The sequence below is a fragment of the Falco peregrinus genome, chromosome 11 (assembly GCF_023634155.1).
Source record: "Falco peregrinus isolate bFalPer1 chromosome 11, bFalPer1.pri, whole genome shotgun sequence".
Classification (NCBI taxonomy): Eukaryota; Metazoa; Chordata; class Aves; order Falconiformes; family Falconidae; genus Falco; species Falco peregrinus.
The window spans coordinates 12,001,943-12,023,181 of NC_073731.1; the positions used below are offsets into that span (position 1 = coordinate 12,001,943).

Genomic DNA, 21,239 nt, shown 5'->3' on the forward strand with positions numbered 1-21,239 from the left:
CTTTGGGCTGCTGCTGTTGCCATTGCTTTTGTCCTCCAACACGAGGCACTTGGGACAGAGGGGATGAGAATGGCTGCAGTACTTCCTACCCACCAGTTTATTCTGAATATTTCAGTGCAGCGGCCAGGGCTGTGGGGGTCTGACTAGGCTTTCTGCTTCTACAAGTTCCCTTTCTTGGTCCAGTTTCCAATTAAGAACCTTCTGAATATCATGACTGTCCTAGCTGGAGGCTGTTGCATATTTAGTTTTTATGCCTCATCATCTGTCATGTGTTGTCTTAAAAATTGTGGAATTGTGGACTTATACATTGTTTTCTTCTGTTTATGTGTCTTTGAAAAATCTGAATTTTTCATTCTCTTTTCAGACAGATTTATTCACATAATCAAAAGTCACCTACCAAATGTGTAAAATAGAAAATTCATTGTATACAAATGGGATCTGTTGTTTTAAAAAAGGGATTATTAATTAATGCTAAATCACTTTGTAGTGTTCTTCAGTCTTGTTTATGAAAATTTTAAATGTCTTTCAGTTAGTTCAATGTAATATAGTGGAAAATCCAAACCCTGGTCCAATTCTGATGGTTGACACTATTGTTTCAAGGTTATCGGTGCTTCTGAAAAGAAATTTGACTGCATTCTTTACATGAATGGTAGCAATAATTTCTTTCAGAAAACAAATTAAAGACTATTTTTGTTTACATCTGCATTGTTCAAAATTCTTATAGTGACCCCTGACTTTTTTGAACTCATAGACTGTTTTTCTTCAGCAAAAATATTTTCTTAAAATTAACAGATATATTTAAATAACATACTGTCTCCGGATTGCAGCTTTGACCAGAACACATTAATAAACATGTACGTTCAGTTCTAGAATTTTGTTTCTAAGTTAAATGTGGTTAAATGCTTCAAGCTGTCATGATGCTGATGACCATAAATTCAATGTTTTAAGCATGGAGATGAAAGAATTCATTTCATTTTATAGGAATGTCTCAAATTTCACTATGTCTGTGACCAAATATGGGCCTCACTCGCTATCTGAAAAGGGTAGAGAGTGGACTTGCTCCATGGGTCCAAATGAGCTATGGCTCAAAAGGCTGAAGGCAGAGAAGACAGCTTTACACCACCTTAGTGTTTCCTGCGATTCTGCATTAGGCCAGCTGGGCCTGGGTGGTCTGAAGAGCTGTTATAATGGTTAACGCAGCCAAAACACAGTGAACGTCTTCCTAAATATTCTCCCAGCTGGAGGCTGCCAAAGGGAAACACTACAAAGCTGATATTCCAACTGTCAGCTTTTGTAGGCTGGTCTATAGCAGAACAGCTGTCTGCTGATCAGCTAGTCCTTCTGCACCATTCCACTTGGCTGTAGCAGGCATCAAGCTCTTCAAGTTGGTTGACCTGTTAATGTGTAGAAGACCAGTAGATTGTGAAGCATTTTCATATTTCCTTACTGAGGAATCTAACAAAGTATTTCAGTAAATGAGCAAATTAAAGGACGTTACAGTAGCTTTATGATGCACCCAGAAAATCACTCAGCATGTTTTACAGTAACCAAGCAAAGCATACTCTTTCAGCAGTAAGAAACAGGTATAGATCTTGTCAGTAGGCAGAGGAATTTTTCCTAGGATTGGATGTTTACACTTGGCATGGTTTATTATCCTTGGAGAAAGGACACTCAGGCTACGTTATGGTGTCATTAATCTGGAATAAAGTTGAAGTGATTCACTTCCTGGATGTGATTGAATTAGGCCTGTCGTTGCTCAAGGACAGGTAGGAGAACATGTAGGTTTCCAACAGAAAACAAAAGTAGTGTTGAACAGCAGCTAATGCAGCCCCAAAGACTGTTATACTCTACTTTAAAAGCCATTGGAGAATGCAAGCAGAACATTGGAAGATAATACCTTCTGCAGCATGTTCTCCCCTACAGCACAGAGTTCTTCTATGCATTGTCATACAGTGGAGAGAAAAAGAGATTCTACTACGTTGTACCCTTCTGTACACAAATACCTATACATTAGCCAGTATAGCCACAATACAAACCTGCTTTGCTTATGGGAATTTTAAATTTTACGAGGAGGCTTTGTCACTTACAATTGAGTACCTTAGAACAGACTTTGATCTCATATCTAACTTCTCCTTTTAAAGTTTTAATTCATACATTTCTTTTTTTGGTCATCACAATTCCCCAGTGTGCAATGCATGTAAGAGAACTGAACAGGTAAATCAATACTTGAGTAAAAGAGCCTGACCCTCCTAATATAGTTTGAGACATTGAAAAGCCACTGGGGTTTTGGATCTTTAAGTAAGGAAAAACTGTTTAGAGAAAAGTAACAAAAGTTAAGTTGCTTTTCGAAAGTTTTCTTGGTTTTTTTTCTTCTGGACTATTCAGTCCTTCCCTAAATCACAGTTACTAAAAGAAAGCAGGTTGTTGTATTAACTGTTGCCTGCACTTAGATTTAATGAAATTTAACTTAGTATTGTGATATTCAGCCTATGCAGTTGCAAATGTGTGTGTGATCATGAGTAAATACTGGGTTCAGTTCTTCATCTGATTCTTCAAACTATTTGTGGAACAAGACTCTGGTAAAGCACTTTAAAACCACAGTTGTGTTTAGGGGTATTTCTAATGTAAATCCTTGAAGATTGCTTTACCTTGGACAAAAATCCAAATAAAATTTCTTCATGAATGTTCTTAGAAAGCAAGGAGAAAAAGCCATAAGTAAATCTTCATGTTTATTCAGAGTTATCCATTCATTTCCATCTTCTATCTACTAATTAATATATGTAGAGTTCTTTGAAGGTTAAGTTGGTTTTGGACTTAGTAAAACTGTATATAATTATCATGATTTATAACAAGTTCAAGTTTAGCATGTGCTTTCTTGTTTAAATAAATACCATCTTACGTGTTCTCATCTTCCTCCTTTGCCTCAGTCTGGTTTTTGAGGGTTATGGCTGTTGTGTTTTTTGCAAGTCACGAAGATTACTTTGTAGTCACACTCTTCACATAGGCAGACAAGCACTGAGTTAAGAAACTGTTGTTTTAGCTTGGTTTTTTCCCCAGGAAATTCAGTGGCAGTGAGTCATTAACACATTGCATTTTCTGAGAGCAGGTTGACCTGACACCCAGTAGACCTATAAAAATCTGTGGGAAGGTATCAGACACTTAACTGTTGTTGTTAAGAGAGCCTGTTTTAAGTTCTTAGTGGGGAAGATTGTGGGATAGATTAGCAGCGGTTTGGCGATGATGTCTGGGTTGTTTGAGGCTGGGAGCACTGTGGTGGCTCTGGAGGAGAGCGTGGTGGCTGACCTCACCATATATCAAGCTGTGTGCTTAGAAGAGGATATAGGAGGAGCTGAGACACATCGGTCTCATCTGTACAGTACTGCAGCACCACTGTCATGACCCTAGTTATGGCAAAGCTTCTGTGCATTTGGATGAACTTGTGAGAGTGGAGTCACCAGCAGGGCCTCTGGGATGGCACGTGGCTTCCACTGCCATCTCAACTGATCTAAAGTTAAAGCTTTCACTTTTTGTCAAAATTTCATGGAGACCTACTACCAAATCTAGGAGCACAGCGTGTCAAGGACCAGTTCCATGTGTTTGACATATAATACTAAAGAATAGCAGCAAGGGGTCAGGCTGTCAGTACAGAATGACAATGCTTCTTTCATGTCAGTAGGATTATACCAGTTCATTACCATTGAGAAGGGCCAAGTCATTCACGTTATCAAGCACCAGCTGTTACAAAATCAATGCTTTATTTGCCAGTTCTTCATAAATGATGAATAACAGCACCTACTGTTAGAGTCTGCTGTGGAGCCATGCGAGGTGCTGTGTGGAAAAGCTCCTTACTTAACCTTTGGGGTTTTTTTTCTGTATCACTAAGGCAGAGGCTTTTTACTAACGGAACTTTATTAGTCCATTTTCCTTGAAAACTGAAAGTTAATATTTAGTTGGTCTTTGGAAAGCTTTATTTATGTATGTATGGTTTTATAGTACTGCTACATAGCCCCTTAAAATATTTTCTCTGTGCAGATGAAAGTGTTTGATCAAATCACTCTACAAGCATGACATCAGCTTGTACTTCTGCACAACAAATTATTCAGACAAACTTAAAGTAGCTTTCTGTTTTTTACAATGGGGCAAACTAATTCTCATTGCTATACTAATTTAAAATGGAAGTATTTTTTATGTCCATATACAAGAAATAGAGGGCTAAAAAGAAAAAAAACCACCTCTGTTAATCTTGAATCAGATTTCTTTTCCAGCTGCCTGAACAAGTTGATTCCAGAGCAATTTGCACAGCTGGGCAGGCTGGCAGGTGGTAGGAAACATTTTGGGTAGGTGGCCTTTTACCACAGTCTGAAATAGAGTGAAGTAGATAGTAAATCTGGAAGGCTTTTTCTTTTTTTTTTTTTTAAACCCAAAGTTGTTAAATAAGCACTATTCTTGTATGTATGTATGTTTCTTTTGAAAATTTGAAGGTTTTTTTTAATCAGCTTGTGACTTGATTCTGTTGAGTCCCTAGATAGGCTTGTGTAATTCAGCACAGAGCTTCAGCTCAGTAATTCTATGAGCTCACTGAGAAGACATGACTTGGAAAAGAGTTATTAAAAATACACTGTAATTAAGTTATGCTGAGACAGCAGAACATGCATAATAAAGTTATGTTGAAAAATTGGACAATTTTAGCAAGGTTTATCTATATCAGGAACTCTAGAAGGTACATTCACTGGTATTTACATACATATAAGCTAGTATTTGAATGTAGCAGTGGTCACATTAAATAGTAGTAACAGAGCACATGCAAGCGGGGTGTTATATTTTTTAAATAATAGATGTACAGGAGCAGTTCATCTGGGAAAAGATTAAATACAGAGGCAGTAATGACAGCATCTGAGAGAGTTTCCTGCAGAATAGTTGAGTCATTTGGAAAGATGACTGTTCATGGATGAATTATAGGAAAATCCCATCTACCTGCAAATTAACCACTTCAGAAAATAATTAGTAGGTCAGACTCTAAAATGGGATTCTCCCAGTATGACCAAATGTGTCTGATACATTCCTATGCCAGGTTTTCTCAGTGGTGACGTGAAATAAAGTTCAGATCTATAAAAATGTGCATAATTTCTATTTAGATGATATCTAAATTGAGTTTACTTTAAAATTGACAATTACAGTTTATCTGTATAAATTTGTAAATATAAGCTATGTTCAAAAATTTTTCATTACACAATCCAAATAGCACAGTTTTCTTACTAGGTACTCGAGATCACTCAGGTAGTCGAAGTCTGTAACCTGTAACTAGAATTCTTTTTAAGTGCAAAGCCAGATTTTGTACCCCCTTCTGCAGGACAGAAATTTTTTCATCATTTCACTATAAATATACATATATCTATGTTTCAGCTCAGTAGCTGATATTAAAAGTTGAAAAACTGCTTGAGAGCTATAACAACACATACCAAAATTATCTTCTACAACATACAGCTATAGTTCTACAAACTTAATAGATATGGTTCATTTGAGTAGTACAGATACTACTACTGTTGTGAATAAAAATATTCAAATTCAAGTTAGCAGGTTCTATAAATATTTCTTTCTTTCTTCTTATCTATCTCTGTCTTTGCAGGTTTTCAGTTTTTGTTTTCTACATGCCTATATACCTTCAGTATTCAAATAATGAAATTTATCCATATATAGATTTTTAACATTCCATAAAATGAAGCTTGATGCAAACAGTGAGTAAAATCATCATCCAGTAAATGAAAAATGGATCATTAATCACTTTAAACATTGAAAATATGAATGCATTTATCTTAAGCTATAGAATACTTGCTTTGCTTAAAAGCATTCAGAATGGTAGTTATTCTCCTAGATAGGAACGGAAAGTGCCAGATTTTTCATAATGACATATTAATGTATTTTAATGGTTAACAAACAAGAGACTTGGGTTTTTTTCTTGAAAGTAAGAACTACAAAATCCAAGTCAAATTAATATTACTTAAAATAAGTTGTCTTTTTCACTAATTTAAATTTTAAATGCTGTCTTCGCTAGAAGAAGCATTTCTGCTAATTCTCCCTGTATTCCAGAAAAAGTTACAAGAAAAAGCGGTATGTCCGTCCCCTGGGAGATATCTTCCTTTTTTTTCCCCCGTAGTATAGGTTAATTTTCCTATAAATGAAAATGTATACTTAGAATTTGTAAGGGAATGAAGTTCTTTAAAATGTCTGGCTATTAAAATGCAGAAAGCAAGCAATTATTTTCCAATATACCAATGTCAACACCAATGAGTGACTAATATTAAATAATAAAAAGCAGAAGTCAGATTAGAATAAAAGAGCACAGTCCTTGTTAAAACTATGTATCTTGACTTTTATGTTGTGATATTATCTTTCTTCCATCTCCTAATTTCTTCTACGTTTTCCTCTTCCTCCAAAACCTACGTATGCTTTTTGCACATGTATATGTAATTTGTGTATTTGTGTACTTGTGTTGAGGGTTTTCATTTTTAAATGAACCCAGACAGCAAGATTTTTCCTGTATTCAGAGTAAAGTGTGCTGTCTCTTCCTTTAACTTGTTTCCAATAACAGAGTCAGTGCTTCATCAAAGCAAGTAGAATTGTTCCATGATTTAGCATTTGAGGACTGATCTGACAACCCAAATTGCCAACAGGCAGAAAAATTCAATAGTGGGTTCTTGAATGTTCCAGTATTTGCTTTGTATTAGCTTCTTATATTTCAGTCTTCTCTTCTGTTACGTGTCTTGTCATGCCTGATGTTTGAAAAAGGAGAGTTAGCAATATGTCCTTTCCTCCCAACCACTTCACAACAACATCAATATGTTTCTATCTAGGGATGTTTCAATAACATATTTAGTTTGTTATCTGATAAGATTTAAGCTAATTCCTCATAATAGTCAGAAAAAATGGTATTGAAATGATGATGTTCCTTTTGAGATCAGTTGGCACTTTGTAGATGCCTTCAGTCATATTTTTGAGATTTCAGGGCAAAAGAAACAACCTAGTCAGACTACACAGCTGAAGAAACAGTCTAAAAAATTTTGAGTGCATCAGAACAAGTCTAGCTTACTAAATATTCCGTATTAGTGCAATCCTTCAGTAAGATACTCCTGTGCTTATATGGGATGTCTTCCTGCCCAAAGACTGCTGGATGGGTCAAAAGGTAGACTGCTGTAGGAGAATATTTCAGTAGGCTTTTGTGCTCTTTTCTTAGACCATTATCTTTTTTTAAATAGTCCACTCCCTCTGAGGTCAGAAAGTCATGCAGTCTGGGAATTTCACTTGAAAATTCCTTTGAGACAGAGCTGATCCTTTGTAATTCATATGTTTTCCATCACATTTCAACCAAAGTTCTAGGATATAAATTATCACTGTCACGTGTGGCTAAGTGCATAGAGGTGAAGTTGATCCAGGTGGTGTCAAGATACTAGATTAGGTGTAGCATTGGAAGAGCTGAGCAATAAGCTCAACACTGACTATTTGGAAAAAATTGCAGCTGAGATGGCAACTGCTGGAGTCTGCTGTACTGTGACCTTAAGTTGTACGCTCCTGTGTAGTGGGACAGGTAGCCAAACTTCTGGAGAAAAATGAAGAAGGTAGGAACATAAAAGATGCTTTCTGTAGGTTTCCAAAAGCAAACTCCAGCACATCTGTTACATTTTACACATTCAACTTCTTACCCTCATTGATTGTGTTGAATCAGGCAGCAACATACAATGAGGTTAAATAAAATGGTGAAGGTTTTCTAAAAAGAGGAAAGGTAATAAATATTATATATTTTAGGCAAAGTGATCACTAATACCTGATTTCCAAGCAGCTAGCTGGAATATCTGACTTGCATTTGAAGCTTGTTTACCCAGCGAGGTAGGCATTTTTTCCTAGCTCAGGGATAGGGAGGGAATTACTGCACATAAACATTTTAAAGTAGGCCTGTTTCAATGTGTATTTTTCTGCCAGAGGAGACATGACAATTTATGACAGAGACAATTACAGGTTGGGGGGTGTGTGTGTGTGTATTTTCGGGTTTTATTATTTTAAGGTTTTGATTATCAATGCAAGATACATTGTTACTGGCTCCTGAAAGAAAATCCTAGCTTGGCTGACTTGGTTACAGATGGTATCCAGATGATTGTCAGACAGGTCCTATTCTAAGAGTAAGTGAATTATAGATAAAACCCCTGGTGTGATAAAGGCCTGATGCCCGATGCTTGGGGCATGGGAGAGTAATTCAGTGAGAATCTGAAAGGGACAGTGATGCAGGTAGCCTAGTAACAGCAAACTTTATCAAAGCAGTTGTTAATTATTACCAAGTTGTGTTCCTACGGATGCGATCAGTTTCACCCACATCACATGTATTCTGTGCTTCCTGAAGCATTTTCTTGCTATTAAGATGGTAAGCTCTTTAAGCTAGAGGTAGTATTTTTACATTGTGCTTCTTCCAGCACAATGAACCTTCAGGCACTGCTGAATACAAATACAAATAAAAACTGTATTAAATGTGTCAAGCAGTGTTCCATCCTGTATAAAATATACTACATTACTTAAGACTTGTCGCCACAAATATTCTTGTGAGTTGTGTTTGACTATGCAAGCAATCATCTAGTCAGGGAAAGAGAGGTTGATAAGCTAGTCAAAGTGTATTTTTTTTTTAATTCAGAGTACTGGAGAATGATGTATAAATTTAATTGTTTTTCTGTTACATTCTCAGCAGTGTTTTAAAAGGTTATAAATCAAATCTTGTCAGTATAGGAAAAAGTGTTGACCGGAGTGTTAACTTGTAACAGTTCTTCTGCACATCTTTTAAAAAACAGTAACTTCTGAAGAAAGAAGAATATTAATACATGTTTCAGTATCTGATTATTTTCAATTTTCCCACAGATATCAATGAGTGTCAGTTACAGGGAGTATGCCCTAATGGCGAGTGCTTGAATACCATGGGCAGCTACAGATGTACCTGCAAGATGGGATTTGTGCCAGATCCTACCCTCTCAAGATGCATACGTAAGTGATAGCGCTAATCAAAGTACCAAAATAGATACTTAGTTGCACTTTAGATGAGGATTTATTTGACTGGCCCCAAACGTTCTAAGCTGTCCCCATGATTTTTGCTGTCCCTGCCTCCTCAGCTTATTCACTTTTTTTTTTAGTCAGCCTCAGTGCTCATGCCTCTTTTCTGTCTTTGTCCTGGAAGACTCTCTACCAGTGGCTGTCCAGGATCCTTGCCACCTTTTCCTGGTTTTCTTGTCACAAAACCTTTAAAGCCACATTCAGCCTGCTCATACACTCAGGCTTTCTCACCACCCTGGAGTTCTCCTTCCCACATTTTATTTTCCCTTTTCTGCCAGTTCCTCAGCCAAAATCATCTTTGTGTCTTGCCCTCCCTACTTCCACCTCTGCACCTTTGACCAGGGTAGTTTCCATTACTAAACATTCAGCCCAGGATGATCTTTGGCACATTTTCCTTCTGATTAAGAAGGATTAAAAATTAAGAAAGAATTAGGAGAAAGAAAAAGTTGTGAACAGCATGAATGCAAATATTTTCCTCTGTTAATCAGCTTTTACTTGGTTTGAGATCAACTACCTCTGCAAGAAGAAAAGAATGCATGAAGGACAACTAAATTTCTTACTCTTTTTTTTTTTTTTTGGGGGGGGGGCAGAAGGCCCAGAATATTTACAAGTGAAAAATACCTCATTTCCAAAGCTCCTTATCTTAAGCTACCTTTAGATTTACAAAATATAGTCCAGAGATGTAGGTGAATTCCTCCATTTCTTCAGTATAATTATCTTACGCTACTAGTTAATGACACTGAATTACTGAGAAAGCTTCTCAGCATTGTGAAGAATGTCTTAACCACTTTTCAGTTTAACACCACAAAAAAGGGATTTGTTTTAATTTTTGCTTTGACAGGTTATGTTGAAAAGTAGATAGACTTTGTACTTTTTGAGTTAAGTGAACATATTACTCAAAAACTGTTAACTCTATGTTAATGTGGATGCACAAATTAGAAAGCTGGAGGGATCTTAGCTTCCTGTTACCTCACACTAGTCATGGCTTATGGCCTTTGGCTCTTCAACATTAAAACTAAGCATAACAAAATGTAAATACATAATAATATATAATCATCTCTTCTATAAAAAAAAGTGTCATGTATGATACTTAATCCTTTTGCAGTCTTATTTATGTAGCCTGTTTATAGTTGAATGTTGGAGTGGCTATGTAGCTTGACACAACTGTATATTGACCTTAGTCTTCAGTAACTGGACTTGTGTACAAGTGAGAGGGCTGATTCTGACTCTACTGTGGCAGCATGGCAACTGCTGGTTTGGAATTTTTTTTCTTTAATATACTTTTTATCCTTGATCTAGGATGAGTTAGAATTCAGGAGTGTTTGATGCAAAATAAGAATTTTATTTATTTTGTGATTATGGCTTCAGATAGGTGTTTGAAACTTCTGCAGATGATGATATTAATCCATTTAACTGGTGTTGGAAATCTAGTGGCGTTTCTCTGTTTTGCTTTTCATGTGAACAGTACCATCCTCTCTTCCACTCTCATTGCAGCTGATAATCCTATAGTTGCTGAAGAGAAAGGACCCTGCTACCGGTTTGTTAGTGCAGGAAAGCAATGCATGCATCCTCTTTCTGTTCAACTCAGCAAGCAGCTTTGCTGTTGCAGTGTTGGCAAAGCCTGGGGCCCGCAGTGTGAGAAGTGTCCACTTCCAGGAACAGGTAAGAACTGCCCATTAAAAATCCAAGCTCTTGCCACCACCCTGCATTTGTTATGCATGCATTTAAAAAAATATACCCAAGATTTGATTTTAAACAACTGTCCTTCAGTAAATTTTGACTCTTCTCTTACATGATAGTGGAATAAAACATATATAGTAGTTTTGTTCATAGGGATTTGTGATTAAAACAAAGGAATTATCTTTGATATGTGGTGATAGAATTCCAGATTAACAATATTTGCATCTCGGAATATGTCCTTGGACTTTGATTCTCCATCACATGAAGATAAATTTGTTGCACATTAGATTCTGACTATAGATACTGGGAAATTAACCCCAAATCTGATTAATACTCTACAGTTCTTAAAGGCACTGGTGAAAGGATGGCAGCTTTTGAGAGTTAGGAGAAAGACATGTGTTGTAGTTTACGTTACAGTTTGTGGGATATGTATAACAGTATCTCTGCTTTCTAACTTTCCTTCATGTCTTTACCATCCATTCTGAGGAATGTGCTAAGCATGGTGTTCCCTTCTTAACAATAAACTGGTAGTTAAACGCTTCATTCCACCTTCCAGTTAAACAAATCCTTACTTGATACAAAAAGCTCCCTTGTATTATCAGTGTTCATTTGGAGTTCTACTGGCTTTGGTTTTAAATATATAAGGTCCTGGAAAGTACCAGCTTGGCTGGTCATCACCCTTATGTAGGCTGCTCATAGATTAAGGTACCACATATTATAGATATTGATTGCTGCTTTTTGAGTACCTTCTATTCCCTGATTTTGCTTAAAACTTAAATGACCAAAGTTGGAGTCTTTAGTCAAAAACAATTTAATATTAATTTTTTTCCAAATGTATGGTCAACTTCATCTTTTAAAAAAGCATCATTGCTTATTAATATACATGATGTCCAGCCTGTTCAGTATTTTAGCCCTGGTATCTGTAATGGTAATCCACTGTTCTTTCTGAAGTAGCTGCTGCAGATGTCACTGTTTTGATACAGGTCATGTATTTCTCCAGAGTATTTTGTAAAGATTCCCGTTTTCAGAACTAGCAAGCTGCTTTGGAAAATCCACAGCTAACATCAGCGACATGATGAGAGCAGCAGATTCCTTACTTTTTTTTTTAAGTTGAGCTTACAGAAATAGAAGTGACCAACATTTCAATTGATTTTTAAAGCCATTGTTCCCTGCATGACCACTGGGTTGCTGAATCACTAATTAGGATTTTAAAAGTCCAGTTCACTTCCAGATAAATAACATTTCCATGGCTTTTTAATGAGGAAAAAAACATATTTGCATCAGATGACTCAAAATTTAAATGCAGGTGTTTTACACATATGAGAATATTGCATGGGGATTTATGCACAACTGTGTGCATTCTGGAGCAGAGAATATATCTTTGTTGACTGCTCTCTAGTCATAAAAAATAAATCATTGACTATTATGTGGAATTGGTTATTCTAGTGATTTTTCTTAATGAAAAGACTTCAAAGAGAAAAATCTGTGAATGGAATATTCTGATGAGCTGTGGTGGGAAATATTTTTCCCATTTCATGACAACTTTCATGACTTAAAAACATGTTCCTTTCTATAACAGGTTAAATTCATAATCTTTCAGAATTTTCTATGAAAAATGTATGAAAGTGGGATATTCCAGAATGGGGTAATGTATTTACTGCAGCATCCCATGTTAACTTAAGTCATTGAATTAAAAACTCATGATCTCACTCTCTGATGGCTTTTAAAAGGTTTGTACAAAGTAGACCAGCTCCAAAAGAGACTGAGAGAGGCCAGCTTGGTATACCTAGATGTTGAGAGCACTTATCAGAGCTGTGGTAGAATAATGCTCACATTTCTGTTCTGCATTTGAGAGAATATGACCTGAAACAAGATTTCCTACATTCTGAGTATGCATCTGAAGGGACTGAAGGTGTCAAATTTTTGGTCTTCCTCCTTTGACCAGAATTCCCAGCCTTCGTTGGGTGTTTTTGTGGCAAGTTTCATTATTAGCATTTCCCAACCAAAAGTGTTTCATCATTCTGAATCCACTCAATCTATTCATTTTGACCATCTTTTCTGTTACTAAGACACCATCAGAACCCAGTATGCAATTATGTGTATTGCAATTTAATGTGTAATTTAAAGAATTCACCTGTGGAGTACCTTTAGGTAGCACTTTGTGTTTTTATTTTAGATGCTAATTCATTTAAAAACCTTGATGTGTTCAAAGCACAATTTGTGAACTTAGCAATGCTCCACACCACACATCTCTTAAGAAGTTTTAAGAAATCACAGTGGGCATATGGGAGACTGTCTTCAGTGTTCCATCCCAACATAGCTTTACACAGACCAATGAAGACAATGAAGCACTGCCCCCTTAAGACTCCTGAAGGTCACCCTGTCCCTAACAGGAGCATAGCTATTATTTTTGATGGGGATGAAGGTTGTCCTGTATTTCTTTTTCATTTTGGTCTTTCACTAGGACTGCAAAACCTGACGCTCAGAGCAGCTGCAGAAATCAGAGCAGGTGCTGCTGCCTTTCATTACCTTTTATGTAGCAGCTTTATAAATGAGATTATTTCCCCTCTCTTCCAGTGCTGATTTGACTTTTTATGATCCCCATCTTTTTTATCTAGCCTGTTGAGGTCAGTGGAGAGACTTATTCAGTTCAGTGGAATTTGGATCAGGGCTGGTATGAGACCTCTGATGTAGTCAAATGGGATCCTGTGAATGAATGTTGTTACTGGTTGATATTCTTCTGCTCTTCTAGTACAGGGCTGGTGAGCTTTTTTCCTTTGGTTTCTGCAAAAAGGGAATGATAGGAATAGTGATTTTCATTCTCTATGCAATGTAAATGATTATGACAATTTGCATATTTAAATTCATACTCAGAAAGGATATACTGATTGAAGAGGATTCATATGAAAAATTATCTTGATATAACAACCGATTAAACATAACTGAAGAAAGATGGAAACTGGAGTGGAAACCTCCTGGGAGTAACGGCCAGAACATGCTTTTGGGAGAATGCTTGGTCATATTAGCATGCAATACATAGCTTGTCTTTAAGTAGTCTCTTTATAAAAATGTATATAAAATATGAGATGAAATTTATTAGTGGTAGTCATTATATTTTCCACTATGTCAACATTTTGCACTTTTAGACTCCTAAAAGGAATATTTTCCCATCCCAAATCTAGCTGCTTTTAAGGAAATCTGCCCTGGTGGAATGGGTTATACGGTTTCTGGCCCTCACAGAAACAAGCTATATCATCACCCTGCAGTTAGAGTACAGCCACCTGTCATTGGCAAGATCCCGATTACTCAACCTGTTGCTAAAGGTACTTCTCCTCCACCTCTCCCAGCAAAGGAAGAGCCAGTGGAGGCACTGACCTTCTCACAGAAAAGTGAGACTGAGATGGCTGTGCAAGAAGGTGAGAGTGGGAAAATTTAGTCTTTCTATATTTCTGTGCATGTGTCTTCAATGGTATGTTTCTTTGCCGGAGTAGCTGCATACAGTGCAGGACAGACAGAGAAGCATCACTTCCCACAGCAGAACATTCCATGTCATGGAGTGTATTGTGTGACATCATTTACTTCTGAAATTTTATATGTAGCTCCTACCAGATGCTGAGAACACCACGGAGAGAGACACTGCTTTAATCTCATTAATTTTTATTATAAAAAATAGTAAACATTTGTTGTAAGACTTTTATAAAGATATTTATAATCTTTAACATATAACAAAGACTCCACTCAGGCTTTGATTTACTAGTATTTGGGGTGGCGGAAGCTAAGGGGTTTTGCATCATTTTCCTTCTGTACACTCCTGTAGATCAGCACCACCTGATGTGGGCATCCATCCCCTTCACATGGTCTGCTCTCACCCTTGCAGCTGTGTGCTTCCTCAGTGTGACCATGTTGGATCAGTCCTTCTCTGCTGGGCTGTTTAATGATTAGTTGACTACTCAAGATATTTTTCTCAGTAATTTTTCTGCAAGCTCCTCTAAGAACTTGTAGCAGCCAAAATTCTCCTGAGTCTAAAACAAATACAGAAGCAAAGAAATGCAGAAAGCATCGCTTTTATAAATATATTGCCAGCAAACTTGGCATGAACCGACTGTAGACAAGAAAAATGCATTGCTGAAGAACCCTCTCATGATACTGAGTACTTAACAGGTTATTTCCAAGTAGCAGTTATGTATCTGTAGTGTCAGGCTATAATTAGAAAGTTTGTCAGCTAACTGCAAAATTCTGTGCAACATGGGTTACTTTCCAGTTTAAATTACTGCTGTAGTTTTGCTTTCAAAAAGAAAATGGAGCTAAACTGAATCTGGAGAGAAAAATAAGCCATTCAAATATACTTACAGACTGTGCTGGATTATAAAGTCTCACATAAGCTTCTGAGCTTTTCTGTGTTGCAAAGTGGAAAAAAGTGGTGTATCATTTGCTAAAATATTACCTGAGTAATCAGAAAGATTATCACATTCTAGTAAATATTAAAACACAGAGAATCTGGAGATAAAAAGTATGTTTTTAAAAATAAAAACATGCTTTTTAAAATATGCTTACTCTAAGTCAGCGATGACACATACACACTTGAATTTTATATTCCTTTTTTGTATATGTTTGCATTTGGAACTTTTGAGATTTTATTAGTTCTCCCAGTTCTGATAATCAGCCTCTCCACTAATACTGAAGAAGCCAGAGCAAGAAGAATGAATTTTTTAAATTTTTTTTTTTTTAAATCTACCCTGTAGAAAATGTGAAAAATATTCTTATGGGTTTTTTACAGAAATCAGTAGATTTTTATCAGTAAAAGACAAATTCAAAAAAGGCAGTCTGCAATGGAAAATAAAAATTTATGTGAAATTTCTACCTCTTCTTCCCAGAAAAAAAGTCACTTTTGAGGAGGAAAAAGAAACCAAACCACTTTTTCTTCCTTAAATAAAAGGCAAATTTCAAAACTTGATTATTTTTTTTTTACAATAAATTCTTGCAGATTTGTTAATAGTTAGTTATTTATCATTATGGTATAATTTACCTTTAAAATAATTGCAGATGTTGCTGTTGCTTGGAAAGAATTAAAAAAGTTCAATCAGTGAGTTAATAACCTGTCAGTTTCTGGGATTGTTTCTAAGGAAACAAATAATTGTGAAACCTATAAGGCAGATGAGTACTGAGTGAACAATTACAAGCATTGGTCAGTGTATAGAATCTTATTCTGGTTGCAGGTTAGTTTTTACACTTGCTTCAGGAGCGCTACTTCAGGTTTGCACCATTTTGAAACAAGGTTAGAGCCTGAAATTGTTCTGCGATGGCAGCAACCACTTTCAAATGTGCTAGCAGTTTTAAATAGAATGTGTAAGTAAATGTTGTGTGAAGTCTGATTAATTTTCTTTTTTTCTTTCTGGTTTTAGTGGCAACTGCATCCCCTGATCAGGTAAAACATGATGTGATTTATCTAGGGGATAGAATGCAGACGATGTGTATGAGATGTGATATGGTATCTCTGAAAAGGACTTGAGTTTTATGAGGAGCAAACAACTCACTGTGGACTTACAGTGCAAACCCAGAGGCAAAAAGAGTTCATGTTATTAGTCTATACAACAACGGGCAGGTAGTGAGGTACAGAAAAAGAGATTACTTTGGCTTCTCTTCTGGGCAATGGTGGAGGGTCTAGTACTGTATTGTACTATCCCATTCTGGAGCCTGTAGTTTAAAGAGGATATTGAAAAATGCAGACAATATGAAGGAGAGCTACAGGGACTGACAGCTTGAAAAAATGAGTTGGAGACAAATCATATGAAGCTTTGAGAGAAGCATTTGTGACACCTGCTTAAGAGACTTGGATTAATGCCTAAGTTAGTTCCTAGGGGTTTTAAGGTTGCTGTATACTCAGTGGAGAAGAACAGGTGTGTATCTGTGTTAAGTCCCCCATTCTGGAGGTTTCATATGCTGAAGACAATGGGATTCGTTAGGAATAACTGAAGCTGTACTTAATTTCATTTTCCTAAAGACATACAAGCATCTTACACTTGTATGAAAATAAGTTGATCAGTGCAATAGCTAAGAGAGACCTTTCACAGTGATCGAAGTCTTAGAGACTTATGTGTTTGTATACTTTTGTGTGATGCTGAACTGCAATTAAATACTGTTTCTAAGCAGTTAAAGACCAGAAGATGAGAGAACTATGGAGGGACAAAACCAAAGAAACACTTAGAAGCTCCATGAAATGGCTGCTTCAAATAAAATTCATGTTAATTTGTATGCCGTTGTGTGTAAACATAGTATTCCATGTTCTTTCAGGCTTAAATTGGTGGTAATTAATGACCTGCTATTAAAAGCTGCTCATGTGAGAATGTTAGCAGCTTCTCAAGCCAGCAGTTTGTGGGTTGTCATGGTAGCTGAATTAATGTTTTCAAAATGTAAATTTTTAATAATTCTTTTTAGGAATTAGCTTCCCTTGATCAAGAAAGGCAGCCTGATCTAGAGCCGGGACAGCCTCAGCTTTCTCCTGGAATTTCAACAATTAACTTGCATCCACAGTTCCCAGGTACCTTGTTTTGATTTGTCTTTTAGTATGTGAGAATGCTTACAATCCTTCAAAGAACTGGACAATAGCAATTGTAACAGAGGTTAATCAACAAGCAACCAAAGCTTCACAAGCAATTTTTCCATGAGCAAAATGCAAGGGGAAAAAAACCCAAATAAATCACAGAAGCTGAAGTGGGAGGAATTGAGAAGTTGGCATTGGCTGAGTGACTTGTTAGGAAAGAGAACTATTTTAGGCAAAAGCGATATCCTGGACTACATACATGAGAACTTTAATGTCAGTGGAGTTGAGGCCTTGTGCCCTTTTCAAGAGGAAGCTTTGCTTAGGTGCCTCCTTGTAGATTTATGCATAACTCTTGCTGCAAAAGTTTTACTATTATGCTTGCTTTCTTTAACACCTAAGGTTTTTTCACAAGCAGTAGAATGATGGAAAACTCAATTATACTTTTTTCTACACCAGATCTAAGCAGAATAAACTAATGAAAAGCTCCATAGTGTCTGGCTCATTCAGTATTGTGTGTGAATTATTTAAGGGTAGGGGTTTTTTTCATGCTTTTAAGGGGGGTTTTTTTGGATGTGATTGATTTCCATTCCATGTCACACAGTAGTGATTGAGAAAACATCTCCTCCTCTGCCTGTTGAAGTTGCTCCTGAAGTCTCTACTTCGAGTGCAAGTCAAGTAATTGCACCTACTCAAGTTACAGGTATTGTACTTCCTTTTTAGAACTGAAATAAATTAACAAATGACTGTGAGTTCCTGATGTTGTAACTTGTTCCATGCTACTTCTGAATTATAATAGCAACGAGAATGTAGCTGTAGAACAGAAAGAAATACTCTGGGGAGAGATAGAAAGTAGAGAGGAACACAGCAATGAGGGTACTGTCAACACGAGCCAGGCCTGGGGCCCTCCCAGGATGTGCCTGCCGTTCTTGTGCCCACAAATAAGTGATGAGAGGAAAAAAATAATAATTCCACCTCAGATTGTGATCTGCAACCAAAGTCCAGAACCGAAGACTTCTTGGATACAAGTCGGGTCTTTAGAGAGTCTGCACATGTGTTCATGAAGCGTATGTGATCATGTTCTTTGAGGGATGTAGACTGTGGGATGCAGATTGGCATGTTCTACAAAGAGCAGGTGAGGAGTTACTGTAAGACATGTTTTGAAATGTTCTTTTGATGTTTGTGCTTCTTCCTTTTTTGATGGATTAAAGTTGCCTTTTCTACATCCATGTGTCAAGAAGTGAAAAGAACAGAAATGCAAGTAATGCTCCTGTCATAGCTGAAATTTCTCTTAAGTAATGGCTGTGTCCAAAAGGCATGAAAATTTCACTTGCTTTAAGTTTGAAAACAAAAAGGTGAATGTACTATGTGTGTATACGTGAGAGCATTACAATGTCACGTTGGCTAGTCTCTCAGAATTAACACAGGCTTCGAAGCAATTGTAATAGCCAGGTAAATACTTCAAGATGCAGTATTGTATGTAGCAGCGATATCTAGGCCTACCAAGACGTTTCCCAGTTTGCATTCACAGGGAGAAATTGCACATGCTTTAATGAAAGTTTAACTCTTCAAAGATGGCTTTCTTTCATGCAGGAGTGTGTGCTTGAGTTGCACACAGTGTCTAAATAACCCAGTTGTTTGAAGTACGATTCTGTCTGCAGTTAAATCCTCCTGAATCTACTGTAAGAGTAAAGAGTCCTTCTGTGAGCATTCAGCTGCCTCCTTCAGATTACCTATAATTACAGTTAGTCAATCCCATAATAAAGTTTACTAATTGTGATTGTCAAACCAAAATTTGGAAATCAGCTGTGCTGTGACTGTGCCCCTTCTGCCAGTCAGCTCCCTGCTTCCTTATAGGGAGAGGAAGTCACCCTGATGGGAACTCACACCAGTTAGAAAAAAAAAAAAAAAAGGTAGCTTTCCATGTTGTGCTGTTTTTTCCTTCCTCAGGAAAAAGAGTAGAACTAGAAATTGCTGTGTTCTATAAACAAACAAATCAATCTGTTGTTCAGATACAGTTCCAAGTGTTGTTCAGATATTTAAGAGATAGCAAAGTGAAGTAAGACTTGTAGGACAAAATCCTAAATTGGATTTAAAAAACTGAATGCAGTTAGAATTGAGAAGTTTTTGAGTGCCTTAATTCTGTACTTTAAGATTTAGTTAAATTTAAATGTAATCTATTTCTAAACAGTTTGGATAAATCACTCTTCTTTACAGATGTTGTCGTCTTTTTCAGGAATTGCAATTTCATACTGCTGTATAACCTTAGTTTAAATTGCAACTAAACAGAGTCATTAGTATTTTTTTGCAGTAACACATACATTTTGAGAATTTCTAAAACTACTCTAAGGGCTTAGTGTCCCACACTGCCCATATCTGAATCTCCTTATCTTCCAAGCCATTAACAGACGAGTACTCTGTAAAGATAATCAGAAACCCACTACAGTAATTTTCTTAACTTTTGATGCAAAGGTTAAATCGTATCATTTTTTATATTATCTTCATTTTACTTTATTTTTTTTTATGTACCCATTTATAGATGTTGGATGGGACATGACAATATGTCACTAGGAAAGGCCTAGATAGTTTCTAGATTCTTCCAGATAAGGTATCCATTACAGAAACTCAGGACTTACAAACTTGATTTAGAGTTGTTTTCAGGCCTGTCTTTCTACCTAGATTACAGAATATTGTGCATTTACTGAACTATATGGGAGAGTTTAACATTAAATTTTTTCTTGTTTGCTTAGAAATCAACGAATGTACAGTAAATCCTGATATCTGTGGAGCAGGACACTGTGTTAATTTGCCTGTGGGATACACTTGCATCTGCTACGAGGGGTACAAGCTTAATGATCAGCAGACAAAGTGCACTGGTATGAATGGATGGTTTCAAAAATCTGAAATAACCATGCTGTGAAAAGCCTGAAATGTAGAGTCTGGTCAGGGGAAATACGCTACGGAGCAGTCAGGAATCGATTCCTCTACTGAAAGCTTCCAAACTGCATAGAAACTAGTTTTTGTATGTCAAATAAAATTTGCCAGCTAGTGTCTGACACAGCCTTTCAGCTGCTAAAAAATGAACATGAAATTGATTCAATGAAAGGCTTTCCCATTGTGAGATGAGAGAAAAAGCGATTAGATAGACCAGCTCTTCTCAGCTTTATATCAGGTGTCTGAAATTATCAGACTGCTAGGAAGAAATACACTTCTGTTCGGAGAAAGAATGAATTAGTGCCTGTTTCTCAAATGATTTACCCAGCTACCAGCTCTGCAGCTAGACTAAATCCAACCAGTTTGTTAGGTCTTTCCTTTCAATCTTCTGCTGGAAAGAGAAAGTATATCATAAACATTCCAGAAGCATATTAGGAGATCTGCAAAGTGAGGTCTTCATCCCCTTCTAAGCTAGTAAGTTCTAGAACAGAGGGCTCTGATGAGGCAGAGCCCAGACTGGCTCTACATGAGCTGTTTCAGATTTGGAAGCAGCTGGGTCAGTAGCTTTCTTTCATTCAGAGTGTGCTGGTTCCTCTGTAACTTGAATCAGGAAGAGTTTATTATATCATGTTGCCAGATTACGTACTATCAACTTTTCATGCTACCAAAAATTCAGTATCTTCATACTTATGCGTGCGTGCTATCCAGTGCAACTACAGTATTAAAAAATAATTTACACACATACACAGCCAAATGGCAACTTAAAATCCTTCTATTTCATCCAAACTGTGTTAATGCTCCATGCTTGTAGCTTGTGCTCAGCCTGCTCTCAGTGTAGTGATTTGAATAGTAATCATATCACATTCTTCAGGTCAATGCAATGTTCTTACAGTCTAAGCCATTAAAAACACTTTTTTTCCAATCAAAACTATTTACTATGTCTTTTTTTGTAGCTCTGGGGGAGCGAAAAAGATACTTTTTCAAATAGTTAATTATAAAATCA

General features: G+C 36.7%; 1 protein-coding gene across 13 annotated transcripts in view; it reads left to right on the plus strand.

The window, feature by feature from the left end:
• The window catches only part of LTBP1 (latent transforming growth factor beta binding protein 1), a 216,663-nt gene that overhangs the window by 133,240 nt on the left and 62,184 nt on the right, over positions 1–21,239 (plus strand). For 4 of the 13 annotated variants that reach the window (XM_013300211.3, XM_055816603.1, XM_055816605.1 and 1 more), the window contains 7 exons: positions 8,896–9,018; positions 10,579–10,746; positions 13,947–14,180; positions 16,167–16,189; positions 17,200–17,302; positions 17,907–18,005; positions 20,053–20,178. In XM_013300211.3, the coding sequence (XP_013155665.1) occupies positions 8,896–9,018; positions 10,579–10,746; positions 13,947–14,180; positions 16,167–16,189; positions 17,200–17,302; positions 17,907–18,005; positions 20,053–20,178 (876 nt within the window). The remainder of the gene's footprint in view (positions 1–8,895; positions 9,019–10,578; positions 10,747–13,946; positions 14,181–16,166; positions 16,190–17,199; positions 17,303–17,906; positions 18,006–20,052; positions 20,179–21,239) is intronic. The other 9 variants (XM_055816604.1, XM_055816606.1, XM_027788565.2 and 6 more) reach the window with 4 other exon arrangements.